The sequence below is a fragment of the Lineus longissimus genome, chromosome 4 (genome assembly GCF_910592395.1).
Source record: "Lineus longissimus chromosome 4, tnLinLong1.2, whole genome shotgun sequence".
In the NCBI taxonomy this organism is placed as follows: Eukaryota; Metazoa; Nemertea; class Pilidiophora; order Heteronemertea; family Lineidae; genus Lineus; species Lineus longissimus.
This window is the reverse complement of record NC_088311.1, coordinates 17,361,177-17,388,958: the sequence shown is the minus strand read 5'-3', so window position 1 is coordinate 17,388,958 and position 27,782 is coordinate 17,361,177. Positions and strand designations below refer to the sequence as shown.

The 27,782-nt window shown below is 41.7% G+C and overlaps 1 protein-coding gene across 1 annotated transcript in view; it reads right to left on the bottom strand.

Moving 5' to 3' along the window:
• Positions 1-13,854, bottom strand: part of LOC135486296 (serine/threonine-protein phosphatase 6 regulatory ankyrin repeat subunit B-like) — a 66,436-nt gene extending 52,582 nt beyond the window's left edge. The window contains exons 1-2 of the mRNA XM_064768985.1: positions 13,157-13,854; positions 4,543-4,641 (exon numbers count right to left, since the gene is read on the bottom strand). Of these exons, the coding sequence (XP_064625055.1) occupies positions 4,543-4,641; positions 13,157-13,570 (513 nt within the window). The 5' untranslated portion in view covers positions 13,571-13,854. The remainder of the gene's footprint in view (positions 1-4,542; positions 4,642-13,156) is intronic.
• Positions 13,855-27,782: the final 13,928 nt, after the last annotated feature.

Here is a 27,782-nt window from a genome sequence, read left to right as displayed (position 1 = left end):
TAGCTCTAACAGTTACGAAACGTGCCCCGCTAACGGACGACGGACGACGACGACGACGACGACGACGACGATGACGACGACGACGACGACGACGACGACGACGGACGACGGACGCCACGGTATGGGATAAGCTCACCTCTGCTAAGAGGTGAGCTAATGAAATGGCCAGGGCCATTGTGCTCACCTCATGTGGAGGAAAGATGGATAAAGAGCATGGTATTGTGTCATGTAGTGTTAGGTTTGATGTAGGTCCAAGCAATTACAATTTCCCCAAAATGGCCAATTTACAGTACATTCGACCTATGTGACCTTGAAAAGCAGGTCAAATCAAAGAAGACCCGGGTGACACATTGAATGGTTGTTAGAATTAGATGTACCTATGATATAAAATTGGTGCCAATCGGGCAAGTCATTACTAGAAATAATGGCATTTTGAAGAATTTAGGATTTGGCCCCCTCCCTGGAGGCCAAACGGCAAATCAGATCGCACCAAACTTCGGTACCTGAGATCACCTGACCAAGGGGTACATGTGTACTTAATTTGTGATCAATAGTCATTGCAGTTAAGAAACGTGCCATAGTTACGGCCTGACGGCGAATTTACGCCATTTGACCTCTGTGACCTTGACAAGAAGGTCAAATTAAAAACCTGTGTGACATATACTGTATGGTGGTTAGGTGTACCCATGATATCAAATTGGTGGCAATCGGGCAAGAAGTTAAGGAATAATCACATTTTTAAGGTTTTTGGATTTTGCCACCTGGTGGTCAAGTGGTGAATCATATTGGACCAAACTTCGGTCCCTGAGATCACCTGACTAAGGGGTAAATGTGTACCAAATTTGGTATCAATAGTCATTGCAGTTTAGAAACGTGCCATCGTTACATCCTAATGGCCAATTTACACCATTTGACCTCTGTGACCTTGAAAAGGAGGTCAAATCAAAAACCCGGAGGATATATGATGCACCTTTGCTAGAAGTACCTACCATATTTTTTTCAAAATTTCCCGACTACTATTAAGGGAGATATTGCATATTTTCACTTTTAACGTTTGGCCCCCTGGTGGCCAAACCATGAAACGAATCGGACCGAAACTTGGTCTCCAAGGTGTCATTACATAAGGGTACATGTGTACCAAGTTTCAACTCAATAGCTCTAACAGTTACGAAACGTGCCCTGCTAACGGACGACGGACGACGACGGACGACGACGACGACGACGACGACGACGACGACGGACGACGGACGACGGACGCCACGGTATGGGATAAGCTCACCTCTGCTAAGAGGTGAGCTAAAAATGTTAGAGGTAGCAATCCAGGTGTTCCTTTCAAGGATATAGATTTTATGTCTATATTTCTTAGGAGAGAACAGACAGTTGTGGTCGTTCCTCGAGTCGAATCTGAAAGCTCCTGATAATCAACCTGGAACTCTAGCAAACAGGCCACTTGAACTCTATCAGTAGGAAACCCAACCAAATTTGATGGTTTCAGAAACTTGATATCACAAATGAAATAATCTGAACATCCCACACCACGTCTGCCAATGATTTTATTCCAGATTTATTCATTGGAGAACTGGCTGAATCAAACAAAGTTAATCCAATTGATTTGGCACTTACATGTTGACAATGACAATTAAGTTGCCGATATATTGACAATATTTTCTTGCCATAGAAGTGGGTGTTCGCACTGAACTCAAATGGCCCTAGATCAATATAGACTAAAAAAATGACTGAAAATTAATACTTTGAATCACTGGCATTTGTGGAGTGTAGAACTCGCGTCTTGGACCGCATGCCCCGTATGGCCTGGATGTGAATGCTCTTATGCCAGTCCCAAGTTTTAGAATTAAGTATCGTAAAGAAAGAATGATCAGACACTAGACCAGTGGCGGCTGAGCTACTGTTTTGCGTGGGATTGCATAAACAACAATGATATCAATACATGATTCTATTTCAGCCTCCTCATCCGCACACAGCCGGAGCCGATCTCCTCTCTACAGAATTCTCCCCCCAGTGCAAGACAAAGTTGAGGTGGGTGAGAAGGTGGAGACTGAGCTATGTTGATGTAAAATGCATTTTGCGGATGTATACTGAAGAAGATCTGATGAAGTTGTGGCCATTGAAGTCATATCCCAATTGTTTACTTAGGTGTTCGTTTCCATGAAAATGACACTGCTTTTTTTTGCAGATATCAACATGAAAACACCCCAGCACGTCAACAGTGATGATTTTTTAGTTAGACTGACATTCACTTTATACCAACTGTATAGCCGATTAAATGGTGTACAGAATCCTAAATCCTCCCCCACATGTTCTGTATTAGCATCAGTTACCATCATTGATTGACAAGCCAATGCATACCTCAACTCCACCGGACAACCACCGCAAATGAATTTCTTGAAATCACAGTGCGCTCACCACCTTTAATCTCATTCCTCCAGACATCGAGTACCGCGATAAACTACGCCACAATTTTATTGATTGCTTCACATCGCAAAATCGCGTAGCCATCAATGGTCAACACTTGCACGCCATTGTAATAAAACCATTTCATGAATAAATGCTCCGGGGGCAAAACAATCAAACTTATGAAGTCAGATTGTTAGATTAGTGATTTTCCATGTTTTAGACTTAGTACGACTTGAGGTGTATTCATTGGGTTGATGTAGGGCGTGTTAGCCATCGGCGATTCCTGGTAGGTTGCTCGTTCTCATTCATGTCATATGACTTGAAAATGCCACCACAGTTCTCCTGGCATTATGATGACCACACTGAAGCAACATTTAATGTACTTTTTGATTTATTTGCTCTGTGAATGTCTTTCCAAAGAATCATGCAATGTCGCATCAGAAATGGAATGATCTGTTGTTAGAGATTCGACAAAGGTCGCAAGGCACCTTTTCAGTTTTTGAAGAGCCAAGTCCCATATGAGCTCAATTTGCTTTTAGTAAACATCGTTTTCTGTGAAGATTCTTAAGTCAACCTTAAAACATCTTCCAATTGAACCTTATTCTGATTATATATATTTTTTGATAAACACCTCAACAAAAGTACGCTCCTCCCTAAATGATTGGTCATATTTTCAGAAGTATTCATAGCAATGCGATGGAAATTTCAGAATAGCACCACTGCGGTCTTCATGCTGAATTGGTGAAAAGGACTGGGAATTTAGACACTCTGTCATAAACAATAAAGGAGTAAACACAATTCGACATTGTTTTATAACTTTGTAATCAAAGAAAATGGCACAGCAATTTTTATGAACTCAGATTTCTCCATTTGCAAATTTGGGCACGCCCAATTAAATATGGGCTACGCCCTTAAAGTTGCAACAAGTATGCAATTAATGAGAGGTTTGAACCAATGGAACCAGTGGCTGACCTGCCTTATCTTGAAGTTTTGACCACTTTCCTGGGGGAGGATTGGAATGCCATCCCACAGATACATTGTATGACCAATGCCCAAAATCAACTGAAGGCACAACAGTTAAGTGACAGCACAAGAAACAAAAGATTCACAGAATATTGAAAACAAGTTCGAGAGTGGCCATAATTTGCCTGTAATTGCCAGGAATAGCCTGTTTTTTCTGTAGGACATGTAGGAGATAAAATCTTGTTATTTTCAAAACCAACCCTTTTTTTTATTTAATAGAGGTTCATTCATACATGTATATAATAATATGTATGACTCTGCCTTTTCACCAATGAAGCACAAGACCTCAGCCTGCTCAGCAAAACGATATTCTGAAAATTTCCTTGCACTGCTGGAAATATGATCAGTGACATAGGGGTAGCTGACATTTGTTGAGGTGTTTATTTCAATTCTTTGCTGTAATTTCAACATTTATTACTTTCCATTATGTTAGAGAAAATAAAATGTACATTTGAACAGGTTTCTTCCTTTTTTACATTGCTACTGATTACTTACATAAGCAATGGTAACATCACTATGGAGTCAAAACTTGCTCTGAAATCCACAGAAGCCAAATGCGCCTTCTCAGCCAATGAGAAAGTGGAATTTTGATAACTCCATCTAAGTAGCTCAGTGAGTCATGTACCTTTCCAAGGCGAGGCAAACATCGTATTAAACCACAATGCCAAAAGCTGATTACGTATTATGATGTCACACGGGATGAGCAGAGAGAGCCGGAAAATGATGTCACGATGATGGAATGGATCTCCCAAGACTATGATGGCTTTCATCATTGTCATTTCATCTCGTGTGCTGTTTTTCTGGTGTGAAAACCTACCTCCCCACGAGCCCTGATAAGGCATGTGACTTATTGCACATCCTAGTGGATTCGACTGGCCACTCCGTCATTGGAACAAAAATTAATTTTGAGTGCTGAAATATACAGTGTTTTGTGTGAAGTGCCCTGGGAGAAGTGTGCAAAGGTAACCAAAACAACAGGGCGAACAGCCCACACTAAGATTTTTCTGCAATGGTGTCGGGTGTTGGCTTGAGCAAGAAGGTACCCCCCCCCCCCCAGGACCTGAGCCTGAAAGAGTACTCACAGTTATAGAATGTTTGCCTTACCTTTGTCTTGTCACTGAGGCTTACACCAAGGTCAAGGAGACGTTCGACGATCACCAACTTGTTCTCCTTCACGGCGGTCATCAGCGGCGTCACCGTGTTCTGAAAGTAAGAACGATGGAAAAGATTGCACTTGAAATGAATGATATTCTCTTGATATAATCTTTGGTGGGACACCGTTTGGCGACCAACTCGACAATGTGACCACCTCGCCATCGCGACCAGCTCGCCATGACGACCAAGATTCTTTGTTCCTCCAACCATTAACTGGTCCTCGCTAAACAAACATGAAACCAATAAGTAAACTAAATTTACTTTGCGATACTAGTACTTACTGCAAACCCCTTTATTTTTTCAAGCATACAAAAATGCTGAAAAATTATAAATCTGATGATCATCTCACCGGAAAACTCCTTCTTTTTGTGGAAATCAATGGTGCTGTTGGCAATTTTCATGTAAAATCTATGTGTTCATAATATTTTTCAAGACGTACAAAGGAAGGAACAACTTCAAAGCAAAATATACCTATCCTAACCTGTCAAACCATGAAATTTGCTTGATAATTTCAGGGTTTGGGGGTCTGACCGCTTTCATAACCTGCGAATCAGCTTTTAAATTTGACCCCTAAAAACTGCACAAGTAAGCAAATCGGGCTGAAACGTCAAAGTTTTCCTCATTTCAAATGCGTCTGATTTACAATGCAAGAAGAAGTACATTTAAATGGAAATTACAATTCAACTAGTATGGTGAAACTACTGATTTCATAGTGAATTATTTTCGTGTGCAACCGCAAGCTAATTGGTTAAGACGTGTAGCCTGTAGTGAAATATCAAAATCAAAACCTTCAATAAAATTATCAAAATTTTCACTCGGATCATAAAATGAGGGGGTTAACAGCAGACAATAGTGCTTTTATCCCATTCCCATACCCTCTGACAAATCACGAAGTGAGGTCTGAGATATTTATTGGCAATCTGTTTTCAATGATAAACTCGCTTCTCAATTGAATCCATCATTTCTTTATTGATAGAAAATGACGGCCCGCCTGCATCAAAAGTGATATCCATTTCACAGACAATTAAACATGCCATTCTAGAATATCTCACGTGCTGCCGTATGCAGAGAATGGCATTTTGCGTGAGAGAAGATTCCCTTGACAGACAGTGACGAATGCAAATGGATGAGGGTCATAGCGATGCTCCCAAGAATGCTGGTTAACCCTTTAAAGGGACAACAGGCAGCTGCTAGGCAGGCAAGATAAAGTTACACAAAGTTGCCAATAGGGGTCTCTCATATCTCACAGTAAGTCGAAAATTCACACCTGTATGAGGAATATATTTAGTGTGGAATCTGACATGACCCAAGGCCCTTTTACAGTGTATATAAGTCACCTGAAGATGGCGAAATTACCTCCTCTGCTCCTGCCTATAGTCCCTCTTTAAAGGGTGACCATGCAGGAGTGAGGCAGGCCAGAATCTTGTTTGCTGAGTTACCAGTAGGTGTCTCTTTCATCTCGCAGAATATCAGCACTATTCACACTTAGTCATGGTGAGAATGATTATTAGACTTATTTTGCGCTAAATCCAACTGGTTTCAGCGCCCTAGCTACTGGCCCGTACTTTCATGATTCAAGCTCTACTATCTGGAAGTATTACAGGTCCGAGCTGCAGCTATACAGCGCTCAGGACTAACATTCATAGTTTGCCATCTCTTCCATCACCCATTTAATCCTTGGTGGAGAGAAGCATGTTGGGTTAAGTGCGTTGCTCAAAGACACAAAGACAGACAGCGACAATCCTGCCACTGACCTCCCCTAAAAACAAGATCTCTTTCGATAACCTAGTCAAGGAAGACCCAACTGCCAGAAAAAGGTTCTACCAACGGCGACCTTGGTCTTTTTTTGAGGAATGACCAAACTACATCGTTCTTGTGTTCAGATGCCATGGTAACACTTGTAGGGAGCTATTAAGGTACCACCATTTTGGCTAGAACTTGAAATCATACAGCAATTAGAACTCCTTCAAAACGTAGTGAATGCTCATTTAAACCCTGGAGGCTGTTCTCTGGAAAACAAAGAACAGACTCCAGCCCTTGAAATGAGCATTCACAATGTTTTGAAAGAGTTCATCTTGCTTTAGGGTTCGGAGGTCTAGCCAAAATGGTCAACCTTAAAGGACGAGTTGGGCATGGGATGTACCTGGCCAGGAGGATAATGCCTCTACTTCCCACCATGCGCCCGCACTTGTTGTATCACTGTCAGGTTGATATCTAATAGTGATTTTCACCGGTGTTGGAAGGCAGTTTTGGATATGACTTATGAATTTCAGGCAGGCCTAGTGATACAACCCTTTTGAGTCAGTGCATTGTTCAAAGCAGTAAAATCATTTTTTAAATTAATCCTGTTTGGAGAATTCGCGGTCCTGCTGAAGACCATCTCTGCACGAAAACCCAACATATCTCATGCTAAAGATGTCCCTTTAATAGGTGAGTTTCTTATCCTTTTTTTACGACCATCTGGAGAATTTTGAGTTATTTTTGTGATATTCTTTACTCGGATAAAATGGATTTTTGACAAACATGAGAGAAATTTCATGAATCTAATTTTGTGCCAACACAGCCTCACACGCACGTGAAATACTACTGCCTGCATTGAAAGGGTTAAATTCTTCATATCCAACAGCAGAAAATAACATGAAATCAACAGCTTTTATTTTCAAGTCGAAGTGGTTAAGCCATAATTATTGCAACATCTGTTAAATTTAGTTAGTTGTTAAACACACAGCTACAAAAACTTGCCATTACCTTTCCATAACAATAAATGATTTCTATGGAAATGACTGTATCCCTAATTTCTATTTCTCTCAGTAAATTAAAATTTCTCAGGCAAAGCAAACAACTGCTTCCTCTAACTTGATATTCCGATTGAATAGGCCTACATTTATTTATCCGAATCAATAATGACCATAAAGCACTAAAGTGAACATCATGTACATGCATGAAACGATTTATCATTACATAAACTGCACAGATGTGTTTCATCTTGAAATCAGATGAATAGCTAGGGACAGGTAATGCTCCAGATTCAAGTTGGACTGATGAGAAATGCAGACAGGTTAATAAAGTCCTTGAGAACAACGAACTGTTGTTGGCAGGAGGTTTCTTGTTTTGGATTGCTGATCAGCATTAGATTTTTCCTACTGCTAATTTGCATCATTTTAACTACAGCGGACACGTCTTTATTAAGGACACTAGTTTTGGTCCCGAAGTGGTAGTTTCCATTTAATTTGACCTTTCTAATCAGGCCACCTCTCTTTTAAGGACATCACTTAATTGGCAGTCCTTAATAGAGAGGTTCTACTTTATTGCCCAATGGCTAGTCCAAATACTTGTAATGTAATTTCCTCTATAATGCTCTATTTACCTCTCCAATTCAAAATGGACAATAGTTCTCAACAGCCATATCGAATGGTGGCACAACAGCCACATCGAATGGTGGCACAACAGCCTTATCGAATGGTGGCGCAACAGCCACATCGAATGGTGGCACAACAGCCACATCGAATGGTGGCACAACAGCCACATCGAATGGTGGCACAACAGCCACATCGAATGGTGGCACAACAGCCACATCGAATGGTGGCACAACAGCCTTATCGAATGGTGGCGCAACAGCCACATCGAATGGTGGCATGACAGCCACATCGAATGGTGGCACAACAGCCACATCAAATGGTGGGGCAACAGCCACATCGAATGGTGGCACAACAGCCACATCGAATGGTGGCGCAACAGCCACATCGAATATAACAGCCACATCGAATGGTGGCGCAACAGCCACATCGAATGGTGGCGCAACAGCCACATCGAATGGTGGCGCAACAGCCACATCGAATGGTGGCGCAACAGCCACATCGAATGGTGGCGCAACAGCCACATCGAATGGTGGCAAAACAGCCACATCGAATGGTGGCACAACAGCCACATCGAATGGTGGCACAACAGCCACATCGAATGGTGGCACAACAGCCACATCGAAAGGTGGCACAACAGCCACATCGAAAGGTGGCACAACAGCCACATCGAATGGTGGCACAACAGCCGCATCGAATGGTGGCACAACAGCCGCATCGAATGGTGGCACAACAGCCACATCGAATGGTGGCACAACAGCCGCATCGAATGGTGGCACAACAGCCACGTCAAATGGTGGCACAACAGCCACATCGAATGGTGGCGCAATAGCCATATCGAATGGTGGCACAACAGCCACATCAAATGGTGGCAGAGGCACAACCCAGCAATGACCTATTTTAGTAACAGACAAAAAATTAGTGTTTTATCGCTCATCGCATAGCCTACATGTAACTATCACAGGTCACTGCAATAAAATTGCCTGTCTGTCGATTGCAGACTTCTTTAGAGATCGTCTTCAGTTCTGTGCAACCTAACATATGTGTGCTGCATCCAGACTAACAATGGAATGAAAGATGGTCAGAGTACAAAGTCAGCCCCACCCCACCCCACCCCACCCAACCCTAAATGACATGAAGACCACAGGAAACCTCAGAGTTGAGATCCAAGTCTTTGTTGCCTCTAAACACTGCAGCATCTTACTGTGAAACTTCCCCTCGAAACCTTTATTTGTGACCCGCCATGACAAAACAAGTTGCATGTCGCTCCGAGCTTGACAGGTTGAGACGGACTGGTTGTTCATTTCACTATAGTCTGCCTTTTGTGACAGCTGAGTCCATCAATTTCTACTATTATGTCCTGGTGTCATTTTAGGCTCATCTTCTGTGCAACATACGACTCATTTGGTCGTGGTGGGTCACATTTGTGAAAATTTCACTTGGTATAAACATGATAACCCTGAAACAAAACATTTCTAATTGAGGGCAAGCTTTGACACATGAGACTATATTTCATCTTGAATAAAAGGACAGATAGTTTATTTTACAGGAACAGTTGTCACTATCTTCCACTTGAGACAGATTGAGTGGGCACTCTATCAATCCAAATGATATTCAATAAGCGGGAATTTGAGTCATAATTGCACTTGAACAGATTAAGTGCACGTATCAGAAATCTTAATGATATTCGATGAAGAATGAAAGGACAGTAATCAAATCAAGGAGTACGTGAAGAACCAAACATTGACTCTCAACTTGATTTCATAAAAAGCTAAATGCATCAAACTTTTCCCGATAATCGAGGAAGCTTCTGCATTATAGATGAGACCAGCATAAATTTTACAAAGGTAATTTTGTTTAGTCGAAAAGTTGATATCATTCTTTCTTGCAAATATTCTCCTAAAGTTCTGTTCAATATCTTCTGAATTTTTTGGAACTGCTCTCATTCTACAATTTGCATTCTTTTTATGAGACATACCGCAAATGAATCTTTACATTCTGTCCCACCTCTTTTAATCTATTCAAAGCATCACTTTGAACATACCACTCCCACAAATCGCCTTGATAGACATGATAGACAAGAAAGGATACTTCTGCACACAAGCTGACATGTTTCAGCTTTCCGACCCTGGTGACAATCATTTTTGAAGTCACACAAGCCAAAGACTGGTTGTGCTCAAGTCATGAATGGCATATGCTTATAGCATGGTAGTCCAGCATTTTTTTGCAGTGGCGGGGTAAAATGAAGTCAGGAATAAATTAAGATGGGTAGCAGGAGCTAGATTTAATTGAGTTCAAGAGAAATTGGGCAAAGACAATTAGATGGATGCGAAAAATCCAAGCATAACTATAAATATTTTCAAAGGTCATAATCAAAGTAGATTTCTCGGTGATTGCTAGGCCAAGATGTTGTTCTGGGAGCTCGGACACCATCTGCATTTTATCAGACTTATTGGCTAGTAGGCTAACTGACACAATTACCATGTGGGCATAACCGCCAAATAGCATTCAGCGAAGATGACGTCACTGCAGCTGCTGCCCTCTATTTCCCCATCGCTGAATTACAGGCAATGTCGGACAAACATGCGGTTTCGTAATGGATTCAGGCTTTCTAACTAGGGCAGTTAGATTCAATCTGGCCCATGTCCGAGTGTTGGAAATACTAAATAATTGTTCTGAATATTTCTCTCTCTGACTCTATGGTATCATTCATGCTAAAAACAATGCAGGGTCAAAGATAATTGACTTTGAAATAAGCTCAAATGCGTAGAAATAAGTGTCGATGTCCACTATATGCAGTACCCCAACACACACATGTGGATTTCACATCACATATTTCTCATTATCTTTTTCTAGTCTTTTGGGGCAAAGAACAAGAGGCAAAGATAAGGTCATACTTGATGAAGACCCAGTGTAGATTTACTGCTATAGTTATGCAAGATGACAAATGAATCAAATAGCGGTGAAGGACAACCTTGTCTGTTCTTTGCAAATAATTATATAAGCAGGTTGATTCTACTGATAGTCCATTTCGCGATTAAATACACAAAGGTGTAGACGGATATGGTATTCCTTGATTATTAAGATGTAGACTGATATGTTATTCTTTCTTAATGGCAGAGTATAGGCCTATTACTTTTGAGAACTTTATCAAGATGTCAAATACTCTTTTCAATTGCACCCTCGACTGATTTTCATGAAAAATTTAACCAATTACACCAAAAAGTACAACATAAATACCAAGATTCAATGCTTTTACATTTTTTGACTTGGGTATTGGTTGAGTCGCCAATGGCTAGACGGATGTTCAAAATGAACATCAGCATTTGTCACTGTTGAGGTTTAGGGTAAGACTCATATGAGGCAAAGTCATAAAGGGCGTTTAGCTCAAAACAGCGTTTAACTACTGAATAGACAGACTCAGGTACTTCTTGTAAATCTTCACAGAATATGAATAGGCCCTGAAACTGATTAGGGAAAAGTTACAAACGTCTAACCCTTAAATGCCCTTTATGAATTTGGCCAATTGTTGCTGCTTATCTTTGTGTGATAGAGAGGGTGACAATCTTTGACACATTTGGTTTCATTCTGGGTCTCCCATTTCTCATGAATAGTCATTCCAAATTACCAAATATTGATTAGAGGCAAGTATGGATTAAAGATTAGCTATTGGTTAGAAAGACAAGCACTTAGTTCTAATTTTGAATATGGGGGGGGGGCTTTTTTGAATTAAATTAGCTCTAATTGAACTGATCAGATTGCTTCAGCCTGAATTATTTTATCACAACCCCATACTAGATATTCCCCACAAACAAAATGTGTCAATCGGGCTGATTAAAAATTCATTTTTTGAAAAAGGCCGAGTACCCCATCTACGTGATCAATTAAGAAAATGGAGAATATATAAATTTGTATAGTGTTGCCCTTTCACATAAAATCAAAGTACCTCAGTTATTAAAGCAAGTACGAAGATGAGAGAGGTGTCATTTTGTTCCTATTAGTTGTGCCTTGGCAACTCTTGCAAATGGTTGGGGGGTCAATTGCTATTGAGCACAATGCGATTCGTGTCCTTGATAGAGAGGTTGTCCTTAATATAGAGGTATCCGCTAACACAGGTTCCACTGTATTTTTATTTTGGCGTATTACACATTTTTGGGGGTATTTTGGTATATTTCCAATCATAACATGTCTTTTTGCTTTTTCTGTTTTCGCGCATTGTTGTTATTCATGAAAGTAAAACACACGCCAAAATTTGACAGCTTACAGTATAACAATCCCAAGTAACACACAACTGTGTTTTAGATTAGAGCCCAGTCACAGTCAAAAAAATTAAAGGATACTAAGATTAGTGCATATTGGAAAACTATGGATTACAAAACTATGGATTGGACTGGGAAAGTCTGGACTGACAGTCATTACTCTCCACCACCTGGAATTAATGAACTGGTGCCCTGTCCCAGTTCATTTCCCAATATCCCATCGGTTCTCAAAGTTAAAGTAACAGGACATGCAGAACCCTGCCCTTACAATTTGGGATCAAGAACTCTGTGAACAAAGATACGCACCTCCTTTATAGCACAATCGATTATGCCTGAGAAATGATTACGTAATATCGTAATCCATTATGGCTGCCAATTTGCCCCCCTGTTCTTTTATAACGTTTAACATACCTTCTTATTCCTTGTCTAGCCAAAGGCCGACCCACACCTCACACTTAGTGACCCTTCTGCATACCAAGTGTCTTACCCAAGGACCCACACCACTACCTTTGTGACCCTTCTGCCAAGTCTCTTGTCCAAGGACCCACACCTCACACTTAGTGACCCTTCTGCATGCCAAGTGTCTTGCCCAAGGACCCACACCTCCACCTTCGTGACCCGTCTGCCAAGTATCTTGCCCTAGGACCCACACCTAACACTTAGTGAACCTTCTGCATGCCAAGTGCCTCACCCAAGGACCCACTCCCCAACTACCAACATTAGCACATCTTCTCAGCTCCCAATTCCCACTCGGATATCATAATGTTGACAGCACACAGGCGGTGGAGAGATATGACTGTCAGTCCAGACTTTCCCAATCGAATCCATGGTTTTGTGGTCCATAGTTTTCCAATACCCAAGATTAGCCTGGTTCTCCTCAGTGAGTAGGAATGGTTAAAATAATAAGAGTACACAAGCTTGTAATAATTATTTTAAACTCAAACTTACCTCCTCCGCAACAAGCTCTGCACTCCCTTTCTCAAGTCCCCTCAATGTCTGATCAAGGGCCACCCATTCGCCTTTCTTGCACATCTCAAGGAGCCGCGAAGCTCCGGCCGCCGTCGAAGACTGGGAGCTCACAGTCGACATGGCATCGCTAGGATCGGAACCCTTTTCATCCTGGGGAGATTTCTTACCCAAATCATGGGAGATTTTCTTCTTCTTTCCTGCGGCGTCTGGAAGAGAATTCTTTTCTGCAGCTGGTGAAGTCTTCCCCGCAGGGGCTGATTTCTTTTCACCCTCCTGTGGAAGCTTCTTTGCCTTATTAGAATCAGACTCTGGAGGCGTGTTTTTGTTCCCCGATTTTTTGTCGTCATCTGCCGAATCGGGCGGGGTCCTTTTGCCCCCACTGGAGCTGGACATGACTGGTATCTAAACTAACTGCACTAAGTGGATGGAAAGGAAAGGTCCTTCTGGCGCCAGAGATTGGACTACCAGTATACACAGAATAGTTGAACTCGGCTCTTTCTTCACATCTCAAGATCTCAGGTCTACGAAGTTCAAAAGTCCACTCCAACTCGAAAGAGCCTGGCAGAAACACGAAGCTAAAGTGTTTGCATTCTCCTTCGTATTACCGGAAAAAAAAGATAGTTAATCCCGTCAGAATTCCGTCGTAATGAACTTGGAAAGGACAAACTTGGGTAGTCCAAACTTCTATTCGCACTGTCCCATGTCCACCTAGTCAACTAACGTCTGTCATGTCGCCATAGCAACCAAGACCTCACTGGGTGACACTGCTCTGGTCACTCTGAGTTTAGAAGATCGACGAGGGAGGCGCCAGTTTCTATAAAGGATGCTGAGTACATGCACTGAGGACATCTCTCCGCAAGTTGAAACATTACATGCGTACAGTCGACGTCAAAAGTAATTGTCCACTTCCTTCCATCTTGACCCTCAATGTATTGACACTGCTCAGCTTGCAGACAACGCGCGTATGGGCCTCAGCGGTGATCAACTTGGTTCTCTCAACAGTGTCAATCGATAAATGACATTGATAACGATTACTGACATATCTCAACACTGGCCAATATTAGAGAGGCGACATCCATAAAGGTCCATAGTTAGGATCGACGTGGTTACCTCAACAGTGATCAATTTGGATATCTCAACAGTGGCCAATTGAAGAGGCGACATCATAAATGTCCCCAGTGGGGATCAACGTGGTTACCTCAACTGATCAATTTGGATATCTCAACACCGGCCAATTAAAGAGGCGACATCATAAATGTCCCCAGTGGGGATCAACGTGGTTACATCAACAGTGATCAATTTGGATATCTCAACAGCGGCCAATTAAAGAGGCGACACCGTGAAGGCTCCCACTGGGGATCAACGTGGTTACATCAACAGTGATCAATTTGGATATCTCAACAGCGGCAAATCAAAGAGGCGAAATCATAAATGTCCCCACTGGTGATCAATGTGGTTATCTCAACAGTGATCAATTTGGATATTTCAACACTGCTCAATTAAAGAGGCGACATCATAAATGTCCCCACTGGTGATCAACGTGGTTACCTCAACAGTGATCAATTTGGATATCTCAACAGCGGCCAATCAAAGAGGCGAGATCGTAAAGGTTCCCACTGGGGATCAACGTGGTTACATCTACAGTGATCAATTTGGATATCTCAACAGCGGCCAATCAAAGAGGCGAGATCGTAAAGGTTCCCAGTGGGGATCAACGTGGTTACCTCATCAGTGATCAATTTGGATAACTCAACAGTGGCCAATCAAAGAGGAGACATCATAAATTTCCCAAGTGGGGATCAACGTGGCTATCTCAACAGTGATCAATTTGGATATCTCAACAGCAGCCAATCAAAGAGGCGACATCATAAAGGTTCCCACTGGGGATCAACGTGGTTACCTCATCAGTGATCAATTTGGATATCTCAACAGTGGCCAATCAAAGAGGAGACATCATAAATTTCCCAAGTGGGGATCAACGTGGTTATCTCAACAGTGATCAATTTGGATATCTCAACAGCAGCCAATCAAAGAGGCGACATCGTAGAGGTTCCCACTAGGGATCAACGTGGTTACCTCAACAGTGATCAATTTGGATATCTCAACAGCAGCCAATCAAAGAGGCGACATCGTAAAGGTTCCCACTGGGGATCAACGTGGTTACCTCATCAGTGATCAATTTGGATATCTCAACAGCGGCCAATCAAAGAGGCGACATCGTAAAGGTTCCCAGTGGGGATCAACGTGGTTACCTCATCAGTGATCAATTTGGATAACTCAACAGTGGCCAATCAAAGAGGCGACATCGTAGAGGTTCCCACTGGGGATCAACGTGGTTACCTCAACAGTGATCAATTTGGATATCTCAACAGCAGCCAATCAAAGAGGCGACATCGTAAAGGTTCCCACTGGGGATCAACGTGGTTACCTCATCAGTGATCAATTTGGATATCTCAACAGTGGCCAATCAAAGAGGCGACATCATAAATGTCCCCAGTGGGGATCAACGTGGTTATCTCAACAGTGATCAAGTTGGATATTTCAACACTGGCCAATCAAAGAGGCGACATCGTAAAGGTTCCCACTGGGGATCAACGTGGTTACCTCATCAGTGATCAATTTGGATATGGCAACAGTGGCCAATCAAAGAGGAGACATCATAAATTTCCCAAGTGGGGATCAACGTGGTTATCTCAACAGTGATCAATTTGGATATCTCAACAGTGGCCAATCAAAGAGGCGACATAAACTACCGCCCTGTGTCAAACCTACCCTTTGTGTCGTAGGTTGTGGAGAAGGTCGTTGATGCCCGCCTAGAACATCACCTCCTGTCCAACTCGCTGCATGAAGAAATGCAATCCGCCTACCGAAGAGGTCACTCAACAGAGACCGCTCTACTAAGGGTTCAGAGCGACATCCTTGGTAGTTTGGACAGGGGTGATGTGACAGTGCTTGTCATGATCGACCTCTCTGCAGCCTTCGATACCATTGACCATAAGATCCTTCTAAAAAGGTTTGAACAGTTATTTGGCATCACTGGCTCTGCTCTTGCCTGGATTGCATCATATCTTGATGACAGGTATCAGACCGTCGTTATTGATCGTCAAAGATCTACGGCTGTTCTCTTAAAATATGGTGTTCCACAGGGGTCAGTGTTGGGCCCAAAATGGACTGCATGTACACAAAGCCACTTGGCAACATAACAAGAAACCATGGCCAAGGTCATCATTTTTATGCTGATGATGCCCAGCTTTATGACTCTTTTAATCCGGTGATCCAACATGCACAGGAAGATACAATTGACTGTCTTGACTTATGCATAACTGACAATGGTTCCTGGTTGAAGGAGAACATGCTGAAAAAGAACGACGACAAGACGGAGGTGGCACTCTTTGCATCCATTCATCGTTCCAAGACCCTGGATCACGTTTCGGTGAATGGTGGTGACTCTATCATTGACTCTGTGGCATGCGTACGAAATTTGGGGGTGATGTTTGACAAGAAAATGAACATGGAAGCACAGGTGAATGCTGTCTGCAGATCGGCCTACGCCCAACTGAGGAATGTTGGACTTATCCGGCAGTATCTCAGCGCTTCTGCGGCCCGCTCGCTAGTGTGCGGCCTAGTCACATCACGGCTGGACTACTGTAATTCACTGCTCTATGGCATTTCAAAAGACCTTATGAACAAGTTGCAGAGGGTGCAGAACGTGGCGGCCCGCATCATCACGCGCACCAAGCGTCGAGACCACATCTCCCCTGTACTACGCGAGCTCCACTGGTTGCCAGTTGAGCAGAGGGTGAACTATAAAATCCTCATGCACGTTTTCAATTGTGTGCATGGAACAGCCCCGGTGTAAAAGTAACCCACGACCTACCTAGCTGGAGTCCGCCGGACTCTAACTCCTGGGAATCTAAGTCCTACGGTCCTGGACGGCTAGGAGCTGGAGTCCTAGGACTTAGGTTACTAGCAACCAATGTCCTTGGACCGTGACTCCTTAGGAACGTAGGTCCAAAATCTAGTAATCTCCGTCCTAGGTGGACTTCCATTACTAGAACAAACTAGTATTCCAAGTCCTATGCAAAACTACAGTAGATTTTCAAGGAAGATACATTACTCTACTCAAAGTGCCTGCACCTAATTTTCATTCGCAGTGAGGTGTTGCAGCTTACCGATTTTCTATGGCAATGGCTTTTACAATTTCATTCGCCTTGTACTGTACATGTATGTACATAAAGAAATCAACAAGTCATTCTGTTTAACTAGATTCTGTATTTAATGCAAGTATTCACAAGGGTTGTCATAAATACTAGTATCATACCCTGCTCTTGAATTGGGCTCTCAAATCACTCTGTTTTTAACCAGAATTGATACATATTGTGGTATTGATAATGTGTTGACAGTGACATGAAGACTGGAACGTAGTTTATTTCTTTTCATTCTCAGACGGCCCCTCATGCCATATCTTTAAGTTCGCCCCGTTTATTGAGGATTTCAAGTGGATACCATCCTCGTTCGTTAACAAGTATCCCCCGCTCTTGGTCTTGCTCCTTATGACATACGGGCCCAGCCAAGGTAACGCAGATTTTCCCCCTTTTCGATCCGATCGTACCAAATTTTTCTTCAGGACCTTAGTTCCAACGGGGATATCCTGCAACAAAAAGAAATATGAAGTTTGAGAACAGAAGTTTGTAATACATGTAAGGTGCACATATTTGTCGAAAAAGTGTACCATTAGATTTCGCGCTGGAGAGGAAAAGGCCTATGCTATGGCATGGGGTCTATATATTGATTGAATTTGAAACATCATAACCAAAATCCTACGCAGCGCATCAATAGCCTTCTCAAAAATAAGCTTCCTCCAGTCATCCGGACCTATTTTCCTAGGAAAAAAAGTCCCCAAGACCTCCTTTCCTAGGAATCTAACTCCCCCGGACCTTCTTTTCTAGGAATCCAAGTCCAAAGACCTGCTTTCCTAGGAATCCAACTCCCCCAGACCAGCTTTCCTCGGAATCCAAGTCCCCAAGACCTGCTTCTCTCGGAATCCAAGTCCCCCAGACCAGCTTTCCTTGGAATCTAAGTCCTCAGATCTGCTCTCCTAGGAATCCAAGTCCAAACTTACCTTAAAATTGTTCTTTGCTGCTCGGCGGATGGACCGCTTCCTCGAAAGACTGCAACGAGCTGGATAGGCATGGTTCCGTAAATAGCGAAAAATAATGTGCGGGTCATGAGGTGTTCTTTCGGTTGATATCTCGGCAGGAATGAAGGCCAATACAAGTTTCCACCTGCGTTTAATAGGCCTGGGCTACACTGATGATCATGATTGAATGTTGAGTCACTCGAATGATTGTAATCGATTATGCAAGATGTAATGAAGAGAAATAAACAAAAAAAGAATAGACCGAGCGGGACTCGAACCAGCGGTTTCTGCTTAGTAGGCAGGGACCATGACCACTACACTATGGGGGATGGCTGGCAGACATCCCAAAACTTTAAATATTTGAACGCATGTTCTATTATATACCGTAGTACATGCGTATGTAATTTAAGTGGGTACGGACATTGGTTACGGGGACCTCAATTTCTGTCACTGTTGTAAAAGAAATCTAAGTCCCCCAGTAATCAAAGTCCTACCTTCCTTTTATATATATAGGAATCGTAGCCCAGGAAGGGAAGTCCGGTTAGGACAACCGTTCCCAAGGAATGGGGGCCCGTAGGGCCCCCATTCCTTGGGAACCAAGGTCCGTAGGACCTTGGTTCCGGGCGGACTTGCATTTCTTTTACACCGGGTTACCTGTCAAGCCTAGTTAATATCTATAGGCCAGGCAGAGACCTTCGGTCAGCTGATGACAACAGACTGGAAGTTCCAAGGGCCCGGAGCAAATATGGAGAGCGTTGCTTCTCTTTCTCCGCTGCTGTTCTGTGGAATGCGCTCCCTTTTGAGGTCAGGCAAGCAAGGAGCCTTGCATCATTTCAGACGATGCTAAAGACTCATCTTTTTCGACAATGTTATTAATATTGTAAAAGCGCCTTTGAACGGATAATAATCTGAAAAGGGCGCTTAAATTTAAATATGGTATATACATACATACATACATACATACATACATACATACATACATACATATATACATACATACATACATACATACATACATACATAATAAATGTCCCCAGTGGGGATCAACGTGGTTATCGGCGACATCGTAAATGTTCCCACTGGGGATCAACGTGGTTACCTCAACAGTAATAAATTTGGATATCTCAACAGCAGCCAATTAAAGAGGCGACATCATAAATGTCCCCAGTGGGGATCAACGTGGTTACCTCATCAGTGATCAATTTGGATATTTCAACAGTGGCCAATCAAAGAGGAGACATCATCAGTGGGGATCAGTTTGGTCATCTGAACAGTATTGATCAGTTAATGGCATTGAACACTTACGTGTGCATTAGAACAGAATAATGATGGTCAACCAGCGGTGATCAACTTGATTATACATGTAGCATCACATTAAATCAACATGGGCCAAATCCCAAAAATCTCGGGCTATCATTTTTTCGTGACAAAATTTCCGCGGCAAAGTAAAAATGCTCTTATAAAAAAATCAATCAGGTGATAAAATCACATAATTGTAAAGTTTCCACAAAATAGTTGCACGTTAACCGGGTATGACTTTTCACACGAGCATCCAATGCCAAGAGCAGATATTTTAGTAAACATAATGATTTCACTCCAAAAGGATGCCGAACCGGCTTCCTTCATTTCTGCTAACTAGGAGGCAACTAGTCAACTAGAATTATGTCTTTGGTTAAAAAACTCTGGTTACTTGAGTCAAAATATCTGGTTTTGGAGCAACTATTTTTGTTTCAGGTGAAGCAGAGTCTTTCAAATAAACTCTGGGCGAAGTACATGTATGCACCTTATTCATCTCAACAAGAGCATATTTCTTATCCCCTAAAATGTTGTCACTTCCCATTTCTCGTATTAAAATGCGTTGATATTGTCAAATACTGAATGTGATGAAAGTATACAATGTTCCTGTTCACAGTCTATGTGTCTTTTTCTTCATTTTGATTGTTTAGGTCGAAATATTATGTTTTCAAACTTCTGATATTATTCAACCCTCAAAATCAACATGGCTGACGCAATAAAACTAAAAGTACACCGATCAATGTATTGCCGGCGTATAGTGTTGCGGGTTCGACTCCGACATAGCTGGGGCGTCCCGAGCGGTGCATTCTCGCTCACATTTTGACCTCCTACACCAGCTCTAACCCAGTGTTTTATGATTTCGATATTGATGACATTCACTGCCCTAAACGTTTCAACAGTCAACTTCAGTCAGTTGTGAAAGTACGAGTGCGTTATCCTGCTGGCAAGAGTTGGGTGGCAAACCCAGGTGTTGCTCAAACAGCGCACCAGAGAGAAGAGTCCAAGGCGAGGTATCAATCTTGAAGTGGCGCCAGGCAGACTGGTTTCGAGGTAAGTTAGATGTTTTGTATGCAAATTGACATCAATGTTCTGCTGCGACTGCAGCTTTGGAGCAACTGCAGAATATCCGGGACACATGTATACTTTTTGAACGGTTAAAATTGACAATCCCCGATCGGAATACTCCAATAGGCCCTTTACCAGATACGCCGGTACCACCTCGGGCCCGGCCACAAGCCATCTTTACAATAAATCTTCATGGTCAATGACGCCAGAGGTCTCTCGAGCCATTGTCTGGCGTCTTTTACCGTGAATATCTATTGTAAAGATGGTTTGTTGGTCCGACCCCAGATGGTACCGGCGTATCTGGCAATGGGCCTAGGTTGGTATACAATGCTGTACAAAAAAGCACATTGATGTACTCAAAAATCCCATATTTGGAGGAATTCAGTAACCTAAGTTCGTTTGAATGATGAAAACATGTTATTTATGGAGGACGGAAGTAAGAATTTCGATTTATGCCATAAATAAAAGTAAATGCCCAGTTCTGATTAGTATAATCATGGCGAGACAAAATTCATGCTTTATGGTGGGGCTTAAATTGATATTGTGAGAGGGAATATCTATGAAAATGCTTAACGATGCCTCGTTGTTATTTTAAACACGAGACTGGTGCACGTCGAGAGCACATCTGTTTTTGCTCGCCATCTCAAAACCTTCCTCTTTGCTCGCTAAAATAGACAATCATAATTTCTGTACAGTGTCACCGATCACAATTCTGTGGAATCTGGCACTTTAAATACTAGTCATTTTCATTTCATTTCATTCACGTTGGCTCGTGATAAAATCTCCATGTGAGAATGTGGGAATGCTTTACCTGCAGGCTTATTATAAACCGCGAGATGAGAAATCGCGAAATCGCGAAATCGCGAGATGAGTATTCATTATTTTCTGCCACCAGATTTTCTACTTCCCTGGACCATGACAATCACCATTTCTAACGCTGCTGTCTACTTCTCCATTCAATGATAGATGGGCCGAAGACAATACAAAGGTTACATACAACTGCATGTTCATCTTGACCACAAAGGTTTTTGCAACTTATCAAGATATACTGTGAGTACCACGAGGTTCAGGATGCTGCATGTATCAAGATTATTTTCACGTTACGCGTGGCGGCACAAGTCACCATATACATGATCGACCGATAACACAGGGCATGCACCTTGTGAGCGTCTGGTCATCCCTAAAAATAGCGCGGGATAGTCTGACAATCGAAACTGGGCTATAAATTAGGTTAAATTCCACACATTGCACAGCGGAGTCTGTTTCAATGGGCCAATCAAAACGAGGATAGCTCCCTACTACAGCCTCGGTCTCATGAATGTTCGCCTTTTCAGGTTCCATATTTGCAATACATCCCCGTGGCGCATGGTACTCTCACCGAGGTTGGCATCTCGCGATTTCGCATTCCGCATCTCGCGGTTTATAATAAACCTTACCTGCATCTTATGTAAAACCAACATTGTATTTGCTAAATTGCCAATCGGTCGGGATATGAGGTGCAGGAATCATTGTGCATGTTGGTTTTAGCATCAGACAAAGGTGGATGCTGAGGAGTGAGGGTTGGGAGGATATCTGCTAGTAGGTCCGTTTAGAAAACTGATGTCAATACCCGTTTTAATACATTACTATTTAATATCATGGATGCTGAAATTAGTATTTCAATTTGGACTCTGCAATAAAAGGTGAGTACTTTGTTTGATTGTTGTGTCAAATCCAAGATGAAAATAGTTCCATTTTCCTAAATCAACATGCTGATAGTAATAATAATATTTTAATAATAATATTTAGCCCAGGGCAGACTTGCTTACAATACATCATAACATCACACAATACTTCATAACATCACTCCCTTCCCCAACTGGTGTCTGACCTTAGACACAACGATGTCGGCGCAAAACCCATCAATCGCATCACTTTTTTTTTGGAAAGAGAACAGTCCATGTTATAACTCATACTGAAAATATCAAACTCTTTCATCTATCGGTAACATAATGCAAAATTCATGTAATGCGAAGTATCATCAATATAATAGATAACAACAGCTATAAATGTGTAGTAATAAACTATGGGCCGTGAAAACCGCAAAAAATCTGTACATGTTTTTGTAAGCGGTCGTCGCTCGCGCAAACTTGTCTTGCATGTTTTTGTGAAAGAGGACGTCGAAGAACGCGGTCGTATATCAAAACAGACGTTGGGTGGCGCTCGCGCAAACTTCCCTCACATGTTTTTGTGAAAGAGGACGTCGAAAAACGCGGTCGTATATCAAAACAGACGTTGGGTGGCGCTCGCGCAAACTTCCCTCACATGTTTTTGTGAGAGAGGACGTCGAAGAACGCGGTCGTATAAAAAAACAGACGTTGGGTGGCGCTCGAGACGGGTCATCCTATTTAGCGTCCAGTGGCGTCCAACGCGAAATAATAGGGTTATAGACATAATTCGACAGTCGTGGCCTTTAGATCTTTGAACACGTGATGAGATATTTCCTCCGTTACGTCCTTGTTTTAGTGTGGTGCCAGTCCTTCTTACCTCGCCGGTACATCCAGAACATCAGCCTGAACGTCTTCTGACCGAATATCCAGGCCCGATTACGTAGGAGCTCAGAAATATAATAGACGGAGCTATGTGGCACCTTTTTGGCAGGTTACCTGCACTTTTTGGACCATAATGTAGGAGGGTTATATTTTTTCGTGTCGCGATCTCGACTCTCCTCACCTATACCTTGTTACCATTACCAAGGCTAATGATCTAGTTTTATTCTGTTAACATAATGGCAAGTAGAAAAGTTGGGTTGACAATTGGTTAGGATCAGATTACTACCTTACATCAGACAATGCATAAGTTACTGAGATTTTAGACGTACTACTCACATTGAAGAACAACCGCTGTTCGGGAGTGATAGACCGGTCCATTTATATAAAATAATTTGACTCCCATGTTCAGAGCCTAATGTTTTAGACGATATTCCTTTTACCTCTATCGCATGTACTTGAATCAATACATTTTTATACATGCTGGACAATTGGTGCCAGTGCTGAATAGGGTTTGCATGATGGGTGCCAATGCTAACGACATGGAGGTTTTCTTTTAGCTTTAGTAAGTAATGTTCGTTCCCAGCTAGACGGATCTTTTAGATTTTTCGCACTCTTGTGGTGAGCGCTTAATCGACATCGTTGATATTCCCAAAATGTGGCGTGAAATCACACAAGGTCCTGAGACAAGCAAATGTAAAGACAGCAACACTTTTAATTGACACCTGTGATAGATTAGTTATCTTTCACTGCTGGAGGTCTTATTGAGACAGGTCAATATTTCCAGTATGGTGCTGGTATGTTGCTGAGTCCTAAATGCGAGGTATTCTTTGTGTCACGCTCTGCTAAACATTATAGAATTGGGAGTGGGGGGATGGACTTAGCGACAAACGTAAAGCACAAGCTTTATGATAGCAGAAATGGGCGCCTGTAAGGATCGTACCTCTTCGATACGAATCAAGTTCATGCAAACGGTTGTTATTATAGCACACGATGTTACCAAGATGAGAATAAAATATATGTTTTATAAATGTATTGAGGAGAATTTACAATTTTTAAACGAAGGATCGTTCTCTTTTTAACTTTTATAAATTTTAAAGGCCTAAAGATTAATTGGGCTGAATACCGTTTAGATGTTATTGATAACAGCAGGGGTAAATATACAGGTAATAGTAATCATGTCCTTATCAAAATCAATTTCCGCTCACAAACCTAGGGAGAACACTTTAAAGCCAGAATTAATGATAATCAAGAAGGTGGTTAATTAAGTTACAGGTAATAGTAATCATGTCCTTATCAAAATCAATTTCCGCTCACAAACCTAGGGAGAACACTTTAAAGCCAGAATTAATGATAATCAAGAAGGTGGTTAATTAAGTTACTGGTAATAGTAATCATGTTCTTATCAAAATCAATTTCCGCTCACAAACCTAGGGAGAACACTTCAAAGCCAGAATTAATGATAATCAAGAAGGAGGTTAATTAAGTTACAGGTAATAGTAATCATGTTCTTATCAAAATCAATTTCCGCTCACAAACCGAGAGAGAACACTTCAAAGCCAGAATTAATGATAATTAAGAAGGAGGTTAATTAAGTTACAGGTAATAGTAATCATGTTCTTATCAAAATCAATTTCCGCTCACAAACCGAGAGAGAACACTTCAAAGCCAGAATTAATGATAATTAAGAAGGAGGTTAATTAAGTTACAGGTAATAGTAATCATGTTCTTATCAAAATCAATTTCCGCTCACAAACCTAGGGAGAACACTTCAAAGCCAGAATTAATGATAATCAAGAAGGTGGTTAATTAAGTTACAGGTAATAGTAATCATGTTCTTATCAAAATCAATTTCCGCTCACAAACCTAGGGAGAACCCTTCAAAGCCAGAATTAATGATAATTAAGAAGGTGGTTAATTAAGTTACAGGTAATAGTAATCATGTTCTTATCAAAATCAATTTCCGCTCACAAACCTAGAGAGAACACTTCAAAGCCAGAATTAATGATAATCAAGAAGGAGGTTAATTAAGTTACAGGTAATAGTAATCATGTTCTTATCAAAATCAATTTCCGCTCACAAACCTAGGGAGAACACTTCAAAGCCAGAATTAATGATAATCAAGAAGGTGGTTAATTAAGTTACAGGTAATAGTAATCATGTTCTTATCAAAATCAATTTCCGCTCACAAACCTAGGGAGAACACTTCAAAGCCAGAATTAATGATAATTAAGAAGGTGGTTAATTAAGTTACAGGTAATAGTAATCATGTCCTTATCAAAATCAATTTCCGCTCACAAACCTAGGGAGAACACTTCAAAGCCAGAATTAATGATAATCAAGAAGGTGGTTAATTAAGTTTCTTGGACTGCCTCATCATGCACAGAATTTGATGATGCTGGTATGCCTGCAGGTTAGCCTTGTGGTGAGTTTCTCCTGATCAGTAAGTCGGAGAAATTCCCCACTGTGTAGATATGTAAACTCAAAATCTAAACTCAAACTCCACTTCCCTTCATCAAATAATAGGTGCGGATATAATAGACATATGATTGAAGAGGATGGTGGTATTGTAAGGGTTAGGGTTAGGGTTAGGGTTTTGTTTAGGGCAGTACATTTTTGACAGACGAGGAAGAAGTCCGGTGTGGAGGAGTCGTTAATCAGGGCATTAGCATAGTTAGGAGCGAGGGTGTCAATAGCACGGTGGTAGGTATCCATGCTGGAGGGGAGAGGGTTCTCAAATAAATGGTGTAGGGATTGGATTGCGGGGAATTGTTGGGGGAGGCAGTCTATAGATCTACAAATATACTCAGTGGTGTGTAGGCGAAACACTCGACGAAAAGCGAACAAATGGAATAGGAGGAGGTGTTGGGCGAGTGCCTCACTGTAGGAAACATCTTCCTCACACCCTTCCTCCCTTATCAGGACTCGAACGAAATCGTTAAGTATAGCATGCCGAATAAGATGGAAAATGTAGAAGACGACATGATGTCAGGTTAGTTGTACTGGCCCCTCGATGTTCTGTTCCATAGTGATGCTTTGAATTTAAGAATGAGTTGTTTTTAGTATCGTTGGCTGTCGGGTAATCGGAAGGGCGCTTGAGTATTGATGAATGGAGGTTCAGTAATAATTGCTGAGCAAATGCTTCCAGTGCGATGAAGGTAAGGGAGCCTGGTTGCAATTGTTTTGCCATGAGACAAGACCACTAATGAATATTCATAGGTTGGAGGGTCCAGGCCTATCTATTAGACGAGTGCATGTTTTTTACTCTCAAGTACATATTTGGAGAGGTATTGAAAAAATATTTGTTGTGGCAAGTCTACAGATATAAAGAAATTATTTGATGAAAAAATTAATTTCGAATTTTGCTAATTGGGTAATAGGGGGCGTGTTTTGAGTTTTTTCTGCCAGTTGGCTGAAAAGAGTGGAAATATCAAAGTCTGTCTAATTTGTCGATTAAAAAAAAATTTCCGTGGTCAATCACCATTTTATTTTTCACCATTTACTTGCCCGACTGTCTGGAATAACATAATCTAAATTTCAGATTCACAACACCACGCGTTCTTTGATGCGTCGCGGTCAAACATTGACAATTTAACTGCTAAAAGGCTTAAAAAATCAATTGTGGTCTTGTCTCCCATAGACGTTTTTGCTGCGATTAGAAGGGATTAAGATTACCGTTAAACATTAAAGGAATATATTCATAAGTGGGTTCTTTTGTTGGCTTTTGTTATGTGTTGATTCAATTTATATTCTTGTTGTTTTGATAAGGAAAGATATGGATGTGTGTTCACGCTCTGCGTCGTTTTGCAATGAACATTTCCACGTCGTTGTCATCGTTGCCGTTATTGTCGTTGTTAATGGGCTGGGGATTAACTGGTGGTAGGTTTCCTAGGTGAAGGTGGCGATGAACTTGGGCTTGAATCCATGCAGGCTGGGCTAAGGGATGGATACCATGGTGTCTTTGGCTGGATATCGAGATGTTAAACGTTGGGAGAATGGTCATCAAGGGGGTTTGGGGGGTGAGGCAGAGTTCGCAGAAGTATTAGCGAAAGAAGGTGTCGTGGTTGTGGGCTTGAGTCGGGGAGATTAAATTAAGTTCGGGCCAAAGGATGTTGATGAGTTGGAGTTGGTGAATAAGGGCGTCGTAATCATTAACTGAGGCGGAAATAATAGGTGCGGATATAACAGACATATGATTGAAGAGGATGGGGTATTGTAACGTAAAATGGCGGGGGGAAGTCGTAAATCTTACCTTTCTGCTCCTTGCACGACTAGTACTGCTCGCATATGGTTGAGTGAGGCTAATCCAAACGAAAAACGCAGAGAAAAAATGATGGTCATCTGTACAGCGTATTAATACGTACTTGTCCATTGCGATGATATAAAATGATTGAGCATGAGTGAAATGTTACTCTGAAAGTGATTCGAGAAGAAATAGAAGTGATTGTGGAAGTGAAGGTATGTGGTTCAATCATGGTGGAGCTTAGTACCATGTGGTTCTTGTTCAAGTTGCTTAATAGACAAAGTTCTTCATGTGAATATAAAGGTCACTTTGTGTTGCGATTGGCGGAGCCTA